The sequence below is a fragment of the Temnothorax nylanderi genome, unplaced genomic scaffold (assembly GCF_030848795.1).
Source record: "Temnothorax nylanderi isolate EJ_2023f unplaced genomic scaffold, tnyl_v1.0 TNYL_tig0032_pilon, whole genome shotgun sequence".
Taxonomy (NCBI): domain Eukaryota; kingdom Metazoa; phylum Arthropoda; class Insecta; order Hymenoptera; family Formicidae; genus Temnothorax; species Temnothorax nylanderi.
The window spans coordinates 868,889-881,123 of record NW_027249094.1 but is presented as its reverse complement, the minus strand read 5'-3'; the positions used below and the strand labels follow the sequence as shown (position 1 = coordinate 881,123).

The following is a 12,235-nucleotide window of genomic DNA, read 5'->3' as shown; positions in this document are numbered from 1 at the left end:
AATCGAACGTGGAATGGGAAACGGGGATTCGTTTTGTGCGCACGGTTTTCGGCCGGCCGCTCGAAAAAAGAAACAATTTTCAACCCGGATCCGCCATTCTGGTAACCGGAAAACGTCCACTTCTCGTCTCTTTGTCGCGAAGCTAATTTTGGGAGTTTGCGGAAGGAAATAACGGTAAAACAGAAAAAAATCGCTTCAAAACGCTGTAAAACTGTTTTCGCCAAAATAAATTCTCGTCTTATCGTACGAGCGATTTTGCAACAATATTGAATATGACCGCGGATTGGCACAAACTTTAATAAGTAATTACACAAACAGCAATAACGTTAGATTGTAAAATTGATAAGAATACCATTGGCTCTGATAATAATCGCGAATCTACAAACACGATATTTGTTTTTAAACGAGAGAATTTATTTGAACTTGTAACATTTCTGCGAGTGGCGTAGGAATTGTATGCACGTGTATAACGCTATAAATATACATATATAATCATCAATATAATGTATGATATTACGTAAATGTACTAACACTTTGACCACAGCCAATAGAATAAACGGGGCTTTATTTTATTGTATCGCACTAAATTTTAAATGATGTTCTTGTTCACGTAGGAATAATATTTTTGTATGTTAATTTATTGCGATAAATAGTTGCGAAATAAATACCTTGCTCTGTCGGAAAAATCATTTCGAACGCGGTGAACCTCTCGGGCTTCCTTAAAACTCGCAAAAACTTCGGTAAAGTGTCAGGTTTCTAATGTCATAGATAAACATTGATTTTCATGTGCCAACATCGAAAGTTAAATTCATCAAATTTGCAATTTACATCAGTTTTAATCTGCGGACAGAAACGAATCACTACGAGCCGAAGCGACCGTCTCGATGCAGGTAGGTGCATAGATGAATCGCAGACAAAAGCGGCGCGTAAGGTCCCGCGGATCCGCGGGGCATCCAGAAGCGTAGGAGGCTTGACGTAAGCGGTAAGCTTTACCTCATTTCTGGCAATTACAGGGGATGCCAGAATCCGCCGCAAGAATCAACCCACTCCGGCCGCGTGTGTGTACCATCCACCTCTGTTTAGGTGAACCACCCCTTCGCGGTGCGCGTGTGCGCGCGGGACTCGCTCGTCCTGTGTTCGTCTCTTACACGTACACGCTCGTACACACGCAGGGACAGGCGCGCACACAACAGCACCCTCGTGACGCTCACACGTACACCTTGGTGGGAACGAGACGCGCGTACGGCGTCATGGGAGCCCGTCCGCTCCCCTCAACCCCTGCGGCTACCCCGTCCAAGAGAGAGGGTTACCTCTGAAACCCAGTCGGTTGAGCACCACTGATCTCGCCATGTTCCTGGATCCCTGCCGCGATTGGTTGCGAGTCCGACGAACGGCAGTGCCGATTCGTCGGTCTAGGCCACGCCTCCGCGCGGCTCATGCCCGGACCACCTCTTTCACCGGCGAGTAGTCTTCGGGAGTAGTTGTGTACAGCTGCAACAAAGGCTACCCCGGTAGACGACGGCCGGCTAGTCCTCGTTGGCACGACGCACGCTCAAGAGCTTCGACCTTAACGGGAAAGGTTCCATCTAGCCATCTGGCGCCTGCGAAAGTGAATGAGCGAGAACGAAGTCGGACGTCTTGTCAAGAAATCTGGAGGATACGCTTCCTTCCGCAATCGATTTAACTTTTCCTGAGCTAAGTAGGTGATCGCGGTGGATGCGGATCATTCGACGAATCGTTGAAAGACTTTGGACAATAATCTGGTGTTAGTAAACAATAGCGAAAGAGTATTACTCTTGAGTACTAATAGGTATGGGTGATGAACATTTGGAAACATTTCGATGAACGAACATTCGACGAACGAACTCTTATTGTTGTTTGAATGATTGTTAGAAAAGACAGATCAGTTCCGTGTCGATAGAAAATGTTGATAAAAGTGCCATGCTCTGTACCATGACTTGTGAAGAGGTGACATGTGACTACGAAAACTTATTACGAAATTTAACTTCGTATATTGAATGAGTTTCGTCCAGTTTTGACACGTCCAGATTAAACACTGGGGTGAATACATCTAAAATCAAATTTGATCCCGCGGTCATTCGAGCCGATGATATGATCTTATTAGTCGATTGACAGACAAACATTTCGGCAGCTAAGAGAGATCTATGGGAAACTGAAATCGGATGTCCAAAGATACATGAGTTATATAAACGTACGTTGCTCTGGAACTGACATACTTCTCAAACAGTGCATGATGTTACCCGAAATGCACTTCACGATGAAGGACACGTGTGCCAAAGAGTTTTGTCGTGCAATTTTAGAGCTTTAGTGTATCCGCATCTGCACTCGCAAGATTTTTAACCGGCGAGGGTGGTGATCCAACTCGAAACAGTCTTCGGGAAGAGTCCAGCTGGGGTCCAGCAGGGAACGAGTTTCCGACAATGGATTCTCAGCAACTCGTCGACACGGCCTCGCAGAATAGTCAAGACATCGTTTTACCGAAACCGGCCAGCAGTACGCCACGACACAGCATCGACGCGATCCTCGGATTGGCTAGCCATAAAAGGACTCATCAGGAAATGGAGGACACCAACACGCAGGAAAATACTGGTACCAATTCGTTCCTCTTATAATCTCATTACATAATATTAGAGTAATATCCCCCAAAATTATTTTTACACTTCTCTAGAAATAATCCTTACAAGGGGAATATACCTTTACGAAGGAATCGAAATTAAGAATCTGATTAAAATGTTTATTTTTCGCTTTCGAAATTTAAAAATAATAATAGCTTTTTCTTTTAGTATTCTGACGTTTAATATTTCCAAAGTTCGCGAAGAATTGAACGTTGATTAAACTGAAACACTGACATATTGAAAACGTCCTTGTGATTTGTCAAAATTCAAAACAAAACTAGTGTAATGTTACATATATTCGCGATTCGCTTAGACCGCTCAGCTAATCTAATACAAATACAGCTTTTTTTTCTTAACAGTTTCTCTAAAGATCGTTTCTCAAAATTCGCAAAAGATTTCGTCGCTTTCTCGGGCCGTCGGATTGATGCACGCATAAGTTAGTTCTCATATTAGCTTCCTAAGCCCTTCTCCTCATGAGGCATGCAAAGCAACTCGATTTCTAAATTATAAAACGCCTTACGCTTCTGAAATCCGTTACAAATGCTTTCGAAATCCATTAGCGATGCAGCTTCGGTTGTCCGTCCCATCCAATTACTTTCCTTCGCTACTATCCATCTATGGTTTATTAGTCGCTATCACATAATTAATCACCTATTCATTATCGTATTCGGCTGTTAATTATAAACTTGTTATATAGTTCACTATCTGTTTATTAATTGTTAATTAAATCACTAGTTTTCAATTTCTCTTTTTACAATTAGATAGGTATCGAAAATCGTTCAATTTTAAGAATGAATGTTTCAAAGTAACGTTCAGTCGGATGTATTCAGATATCAACTTGTGGTATCACTGCCCCAAAACAAAAAATCAATAGCGCCCGTTAATAGCGTAATTGATAGAAAACCTAATTGAATTTCGGCTGACAGCCGCGTGTAGTTTTCCACGGGGTCCGATCATTTTTTCGCATTTACGGACTAATTCGATTAGCAGACTAAACTGTTCCGCTGTGCGTCTGTTGAATCTTGCATCCTGCCGGACAGACACGATCAAGCGCCGCGAGTTCGCTTTGCTATCCTGTCTGGCAGTTGCGTTACGGCCAGTAATGCAGTTTGATCGAGTTTCGATTAATTATCGCCGGGGTCACGTTTGACCGATGTACATGTCCTCTGTATTCCGAGGATAAAATTTAAGAAAAATAATGGAGAAGTGTACGTAACGGAATCAGGGAATGATTTGGACGCACAAATGAGTGGCGCAATGCAATAATTGTTCAATAATGAAATTAACAGCGATTATCAATATATCACAAAGCAATGAAAATTAAATCATTATTAGAATATTACTGTGAAATAGCAGTTATTGACCTTAACATTGAAAAATCATTGCGCTGCTTCATTCAACTAATTGTAAGCGCATGTGCTATATTTTTTCTGATATATACAATACAATATAAAAGTAGAAAAGTTTTGCATTGAAAAGTTTTACAGTTTTTTCTTTGTGAGATTAAATTTATTTCCACTAACTGGTTTTCTAACAGGCGCAAGAGTAAAAGAAGATATTAATAATTACACGTTATTTTCTCGAATCAAAATGAAACAAAATTGTAATACGGCATTTACATATGTACGTCTTACACGATTGACGAAAGTTGTAACCCAATGAAATAACGAGTAACAGCATAGATAGGTATATGTAGATCTAGATAATAATTATGTTCGTCGCGTGATTTTCCACCGTACTGATGTAATCAATTTACCGCACACTACTTCTTCACCTTCTCACGAGACATTTATGCGTCGCATTATTTAATTTGCGTAGTATTTTCCGCGACTGGTAAAAATTTATTCTAACAATGCAGCCGCTACTTTATTTTAATTACATCAAAATAATTCGTGTTTATACCACTTCATCATATGTTCATAAACCACATATCGATGATTAATGGACTACACGTTTCCAAAGACACCTAATCGCGATGATATTAATCGTCGCGATCAATGAATAATACGTTTAAATTCGATCCATAAATGTAGTGAAACTCTATGTATTTCGTAATTATTATTCCATTTAGTGCTGAAATAATCATGTCTTATAAAAAGACAGAAAAAAGAGAGGGAATACAGATGCGTAACTTTTATAAAATAATTAAATTAAAAATAAAGACAATATGTGTGTCTTTCTAAATTATAACGAGATGATCATCTTTCGATAAAATCCTAGATTAAACGACACGACACAATACAGATAAAAATAAAGTTAAAATTAATTTCATCAACGCGCAATTGCCTAACAACATTAAAATAGATAAATTATAATTATTTTTATTTTATTAAAATGTATAAAGTTTAGAAGACCATCACGAATAACGTATTGTCTAAAGTCCAATCACATTCTAAAGATAATACACTTAGGTCTTGGGCGTCAATTTCCTGCACGGAACCAATCCTACACCTGTCGTGTACGTGTGGATTCCACGCCACACGGGAGCAGCGTTCGGCATGGGCGTCTCGTCGGTAGCGTTAGCGTATAATTGGAAAATCGTTAGTATCGCGACGCGGATCTCGTTCTCTAAACTAGGCGGACACGCTAATTCAGCGTCGAAACCGAATCGAGCGATCGAACCGACCCGGAGCGGTCGGTTATAGGGTAGGTAGAGCGTGTGCCTCCCCGCTCGGTGAAACGTATATCCGATAATTCCTGTTTCGAGACACTTTCGTCTCGGCTCGCCTACGCTGCCCACGAACTGTCGTTCGTGTCATTCTGAAAGTGCGCGCACACACAACGGGGGCGAGAGCGCGAGTTATCGACGCAACACTTTCGGCGGAAGGGTCGGAATCGACAAAACAATTTTGTGCCGGCGCTACCGTTATTGGTACGGTGCTCGGACGAAAAAAATGGGCAAACAGCTATCGGATATTATCGCCGTAAGTGATATAAATTAGCGTCATCGTCAGAGAGTCACATTCGTGACCAAGAGCACGCGGATCGATTGTTGCGATGCTTAATTTTCAACGAAGCGTTATATTGTTTCTCACGATAACAATAGCCTTCCATTCTGACTAACAATGGCATAAATATCATAGGACGAACTATCGAAACGCTTATCGCGTATTAATCGGTCGCAAATTGCTAGCTTATAAACTTACTTTGAAAAATTTTTTAGGAAGTAAAAAAGAGACTGAAATATATTGACGTGGTGCTTATTCATTTTTACATCAAGCCCTAAAATGATCAAGGGCAAAACTGTCCTTTTAACATAACTCCAGTTTGTTTATGATTAATTGATAAAAGATTTTATGTGTAAAAGAACTCATATCGTCCGCGATATATTTTAATGTAACTGCATTAAAAATATATTTTGGTAAAAGTACTAATTGCGATTAATTGTACAGAATATAATGAGAATAGTTTAATAAATATCATATTGCAGCGTTAGTCAATAAAAAGTTTATTGTTGCGTTTTCTGGGGCACATATTTCTATTTAGAAAAGGATTTTTCATTAAATTTCATGAATCAAATAACTCGTAATCTTATCGGAAGTGAAAACGTCGATAGAAGAAATTACATCGAGTTGGAGAATAAACACATATAGAATAAAGTCATTCTTATCTGATTCCAAACTATAACAAGCCTGAATAACCCTGTCAAGCTTAATATGTTCGACGTAGGATTAATTGTCGGCGTTTATTCCCGAGGATTTACGTTAATCGTTTTCGAAGGAAATTATGAAGAGGCCAGGTGGACCAACCGCGAGAGAAATGTGCTGAGAAAAAGACGGCGGCTGCTTAGCCGAGACCCAATCTTGTCCCGCTAATCGAATTATCATTAATTATGATACCGTACGCGCGGGAAGAAAGAAGAGGTAAAAGGCGAGGGCCAACCGCCACTAATAAGTATGAAGGAGAGCAGAGGAAACGACGAGGAAAGCAGAAAAAAGAGAGAAAAATGGGGGGGGGGGAAGAGAAGAGATAGGTGGAAGCGGCTTTAAGTCGCTTCTTAAGAGGTGAATTGACGTGCCTACTAATGGATCGTGCCTGCCTCGTCTTCTTTCCTCCCCGCGCTTCTTCCACCTTCACCTCTTCTATCGCTCTTGTAGTTTTAACACGGGGACTAACAGGTCTGTTATCTTCAGCGGGAATCGGTCGTCTACCGTGCGGCCGCGATTGATCGAAATTAACTCGGTGGAATAACGAATGACCATTGTCGCGACGTGCGCGACGAACGCGATACGCGTTATTTGTACATGTGTCACCGTGCTACGTTGTGAATTTGGTATTTGTCAGTCTCCCGTTTTAGCTTCCGATCTCCCGAAATAAAGTCAAATCGCGTTAAGCATAAATTACCGCTGAAGTTAGACGGTGAAGCGATCGGCATTTATTGATGCAAGATGACTGATGCCATATTATCCTCGCTTATGCGCTGTAAGCTTTAAAATTGCTCCTTTTTTGTATCTAACTTATAGAGGAAATAGTTAATATGGCAATACATAAATAAATTATAAATATTTAGCAAATAATTGTCTTTTATAGAATCGACGACAAAGCTGAAAAAACTTGGAACTGATGTTCTCAATAAATATCTCACGACTTTCTCATAAAGTTAACTTGTATTTTCATTTATTTTAAATTTATTAAATTTTGCACATCTTTTTTATTTTCGATAAACGTATCACACTATTCCCATATGCAACTTATGTTTTTAAAATAAAGATTAATGTATAATAAAATATTTACACCGATACTGTTAATCAAATATTACTGTTAATCAAATATCACGCGCGCGAGAGAGAGAGAGAAAGAGAGTTCTTTTCTTTTTATTTCAATCGGAGTGCTCACTGTTCGTAAATAATTCTCCGCTTTTACGTGTAATTCATCGTAATCATTAATATTGTCGTATTGGAAAGATATATTGCAACTTGCGCTTATTGCCCCGACCGATGAAAAGGATAGAAAGCGTAAGATGGATAATGGCGAGATAAGCCGATTAAACAACGTGTATTAGTCGAACAAATGTGAAATCGCTTTCAGTACGCGAGATCAATCCCGCGACATACGTGTACAGCGACGTTAACACATTTCGAATTAATTCTTCGTCGTGTTACGGAGTTCCCCAGCGATTGTCTAATTCCTTTTAACGCCGTGCTAACGTCGTTAACTTTCCGCTTCATAATTTCATCATCTGCCTCGCAAGTTTCACAATTATTCCGTCTAATTCAATTCCCAATACCAAGTCATCTTTCCGAGAACGGAGCCATAATTAATCGTGCGCGCGACTGATAATATCCCATGCTAATTACGATAAACTACCGCGACATTATTATCCGCAACGATCTCGAACTATACTATTTATTCGCAGTAAATAATTGATTTCATAAAATGATCTGCGCGACAAAACTGACTCGTCTAGAAAAACTTGATCAGCACATGACAAAAATAAAATAATTTATCATTTTAAATTTAAAAAAAAAAGTAAAGTACATACTTGCACGGTGTAAAAAGATAAATCGCTTCTTTGCAAAGTGAAGAATTAATCATTTAACGATCAAATTATATGATTCCTCGACAAATACGTGAAGCTACTGTCACGACAATCGTAAATATCAATTATATCGTATGGAAGAATAATAAACTCGAATGCGTATAACCGGGACACCTTGCCGAAACAATTATCTTGCAAATAAATAGATATTTTGTTTTATTTTTCCGTTTGAAAAATTCATATTTTTCCTCGCTGGCATGACTCGCGTTATCACAATTTCATTACTTATTGCGCGTGTGTGTACGTGCATTACCTCGTTTCATCTGATTCGAGTTTGTAGGAAATATTTACGACCTGGCTTTTACCGCTAAATTGACGCTAATCTGATCGCAGACTCTGATATACGACCTACTCGCACTTCTTATCAACGTACAACTGCAACTTAAAATGCAACATCTACATTTTGCGCGTCGGCAATACGAATCAATATGTATACTCATTTGCTACGTTTACACGTTTATTTTCAAGTATCGTACGCTTTTTCTCTCTCTCTTTTTCTCCGGCTCTTCTATTTCAAAGTTCAAGCTTCGAGTCTTAAAAGGCAAATATTCACAATTTTTCTCTGTATTTTTTTATTTTGCATTTTATTTTATATCTCTATATCTTTCCAAGTAAATGTGACGAGTGTCTTTCGAAGCTTTCGATTTGAAATTCTTGCGAATAGATAGTGTCTCGGCGAAGTCACAAAATCGATCTACGCCTAAAGTTCCCAAGTGCCTTTGTGTACCAGTGGTAATGTCTATATTGCAAAAATTACCACAGTTCTACAGACGTAATGTAAGGGCGTCGCGTCGGGCCGGAGCGCCGCACGTAAAAGCGCTTTGTTATAGAGGGAGCAATTTCGATCGCGTGACAACACACGGGAGTACGACCGTGAGTACGGGGGGCATCGGCGATTACGTCTCGTTGTTTTTTCGACAGCAAACTTTTCGCACTTACGGTCCGATCGCAAATTGGATGCAGCCGTGCAAGAAATGGACAAGTTGAACTCCAATCGTTGACCTCTACTACACGCTAAATTCGCCACAAAACTCGTCAGTACTATTTTCCCTTTTCGGAATATAACCGTGCATTATTAACTCTTGCTGCCCATCTGCTCTAGAATTTCATATAACTTATCTGGTCGTTTTTTTACCTTACCTTACTTATTTTATATTAAAACAAAAAACAAGTTTTCGATCTATAAATAAAAAATTTTTAATATATAAACATTTTTATTAAAATCAAAAGTAACAAAAAGTATAAATATTGTTATGAAAATAACTACTCGGAATCATTATCTTCGATAAAACAGAAAATATCGTCATTTTTCATTCGTCAAAAAAAAAACGACCTCAGGTGGCGAGGGTTAAAGATATTAGAGCAGCGGTGAAAAAATTTCCTTAAACGCACATAATTAATGTCGAAACCATACGGACATGCAAAATAAAAATAATGATTAGTCGTTGACAAAGACTTCTTTCCGATAATCGTTTTAAACCAATATTTCTTTTCGCATCACGGAATATCTGGATAAATTCCTTGCGGAATATATTATTTAATTCACACATTTCAAATGGTTTCGTTGTTTTTTTACTCGTAAATGCAATTTCCGCAGTAACTACTGTCGCAAGACTAATTGATCGAGATTTCGACGACGATTAGATACGCAAAATTTTCCTTCGGGGCGGCACCGTCGCCATGCCGTTTCGCGGCAGTTTAACCGGATTACCGCTTGCGATTAAGGCTTGCGAGTGGTAATTGGCGCGCGTGTGTCACCGATCAATCGTACACCGGGCATCGCGGAATCTGTTTTACTGCGCTCGGATACCGAAATGCCTCGTGATCGATAGCTCGACTACGCCGAGACGGAAGTCTGCATACATCGGCGTAAACGTGGAGGATACGCCGCGAGGATACGTCGGAAGACGGAGAGGGCGAGGGTGAGAGAGGACGAGAGTAAACAGCGCGCGGAAGGGAGCGAGCGAGGCATCGGGTATATACTGGCAGACACGGCGGAAGTAGAGACGCTCGCGCAGCGCAGTATTGGCGTAATTTGTGCAGCGATTAGCAATTGGTACGTCATTACCACGATTAATATTGACGCCTGGATAATTCAGGCCGCGGGTGTATGTGTGTGTGTATGCGAGCCGTCAGTCAGTCACTCCGTCTGCCTGCTTTGCGTGCGTGCGTGCCTGCGTGTCTGCCGTGCGTGCGTACCCGTGCGCGCACATCACACGCGTGCGGAGCGGCGTACGCGAGCCGCACACGCGGCCTTTCGGCTGGTAAAGCGGCACGCAGACACGCACGCCCACGAATATACGTTCGCGCGCGCAACACGGCGCGCGATGTCGGCAGAGATATCCCAATAAAACCCGCACGCCACCGAACAATTAAATTATTAACTAGTAACGATAACGAGGGGCCGCCCGCCCGCCCGTTGATTACTATTATAACGAAGGCCCCGCGCCGTCACGAGCTATAAACCACGCGAGAGGTAACGTAAACAAAATAAATCGTACCTCTCTCCCCCTCCCGTCTTCGTCCACCTTGACCTCTACGCACGTGCATCCGGAAACGACGCTCTCTCTCTCTCCCGCGAGTCTTGCGAGGTCGACCGCGCGAATTTTACGCGCGGTAACGTTAGAGGAAGATTGCGTGATCCGCACACGCGGTAATATCGAAAAATCAGCGTCCATCATTAGGCGGACGGTCGCCGACGTTACGGTCGCTCGATTCGACGAGACAAGATTGTTTAACACTATACACTATTAAATATTAAAGAGTGAAATTTAAACCAATGCCTTGAATTAAATAACATTTTATTATTTTTAACTACCATGTGTCGAAATTAACACAAAACTGCAGTATTTTATTTTAACTTCATTAGTTTAGTTAAATTAACGACATATTGAGTAGAAGCAATGGCGACTTATAGGAATGGCTAAAAATGAGTATAATTTGACATTACAAATTTAACGGTGTAAGAATTGATTGAATATATATGGCAGAAATGCAGTAAGGGACCAAAAAAGAAACGAGATTTATATTTTACACGAAAGAATTTTCATTTGAACCTCGAGGATAAAGCTAGCGTGTTTTCATAATCCAGCTTGCAATTATTATCTACACTTGAATATTTTTAGCGATATTCCAAAGAAAACTATATATGTTAATTACGTTGCATTATTTCTGAAGCTGGCATATTGTTTCGAAGGTGCTTCTCGCGATATGCAGTTTAAGTACCGGTGCGTGATGTCTTAGCATTTTCTACTCGACGGACACGTTGACCCGCTTAGGTGGAAACTCTATCCTCGCGACAAGAACCCGATGACAGCTTAAGAATATTACCTCGAGCGTTGTTGTGCGATACACACATACGCGCGCGCTCGCCTGACGATTTAATAATTCGATATCCCGTACGCGAATAATCGACGAACTCAATATTCATCCTACAGAGATTAAGCGCGCGCGCCCTTGCCTGCCTTTTCGCTTCTTCGTAAACAGCTGATGGTGTATATATGTGTATGTATGTGTTTTACAGCGACGAGGGAAAAAAAGGCTGCCGCGATTACATGCGCCAACTTACGAAGTAATTTACTCACACTGGCTGTTTTGTTAACTCAGTTATCGATTAACGCGACCGTTACCTCCTGCATCGGCATCGGTCATCCAGAAATTTAATTTATCGCAAACCGGGAAGTACTAATGTAACCGGCCCGATCTCCCGTGTAGGAGAGATAACGCGTTTTACATTCGCTTATACGCCGACGAAGAAAAACCTCGCCGGAGATATCGATCGGAAACCTGTTCGCTAATTTACTCGCTCTTTCCCTTTCTCGCTCGCTTTATTAATCCCCCGTCAATTAACTCGACTAACAGCTCCCGATGATCCGACTGCGAGTGCTTTAAATAAATTAAATTTGCTGGGTGGTATTGGCCGGCATTAAGTACTACCGCGGGGTAATAAAAACACTCGCCTCTCGCGCTGTGTCTCGAGCGAGCGAAAGGGCATCGTCGCGCGGGCGGAGACACTTCTCCCGAGGATCGATACGTGCGTCGGATTAAAGAGCGCGACAGG

General features: G+C 40.9%; 1 protein-coding gene across 2 annotated transcripts in view; it reads left to right on the top strand.

Annotated features, from left to right (window-relative positions):
* Positions 1–1,492: 1,492 nt before the first annotated feature.
* The window catches only part of LOC139770759 (retinal homeobox protein Rx1-like), a 46,869-nt gene continuing 36,126 nt past the window's right edge, over positions 1,493–12,235 (top strand). For both annotated transcript variants that reach the window (XM_071702926.1, XM_071702925.1), the window contains exon 1: positions 1,493–2,610. In XM_071702926.1, the coding sequence (XP_071559027.1) occupies positions 2,442–2,610 (169 nt within the window). In that variant the 5' untranslated portion in view covers positions 1,493–2,441. The remainder of the gene's footprint in view (positions 2,611–12,235) is intronic.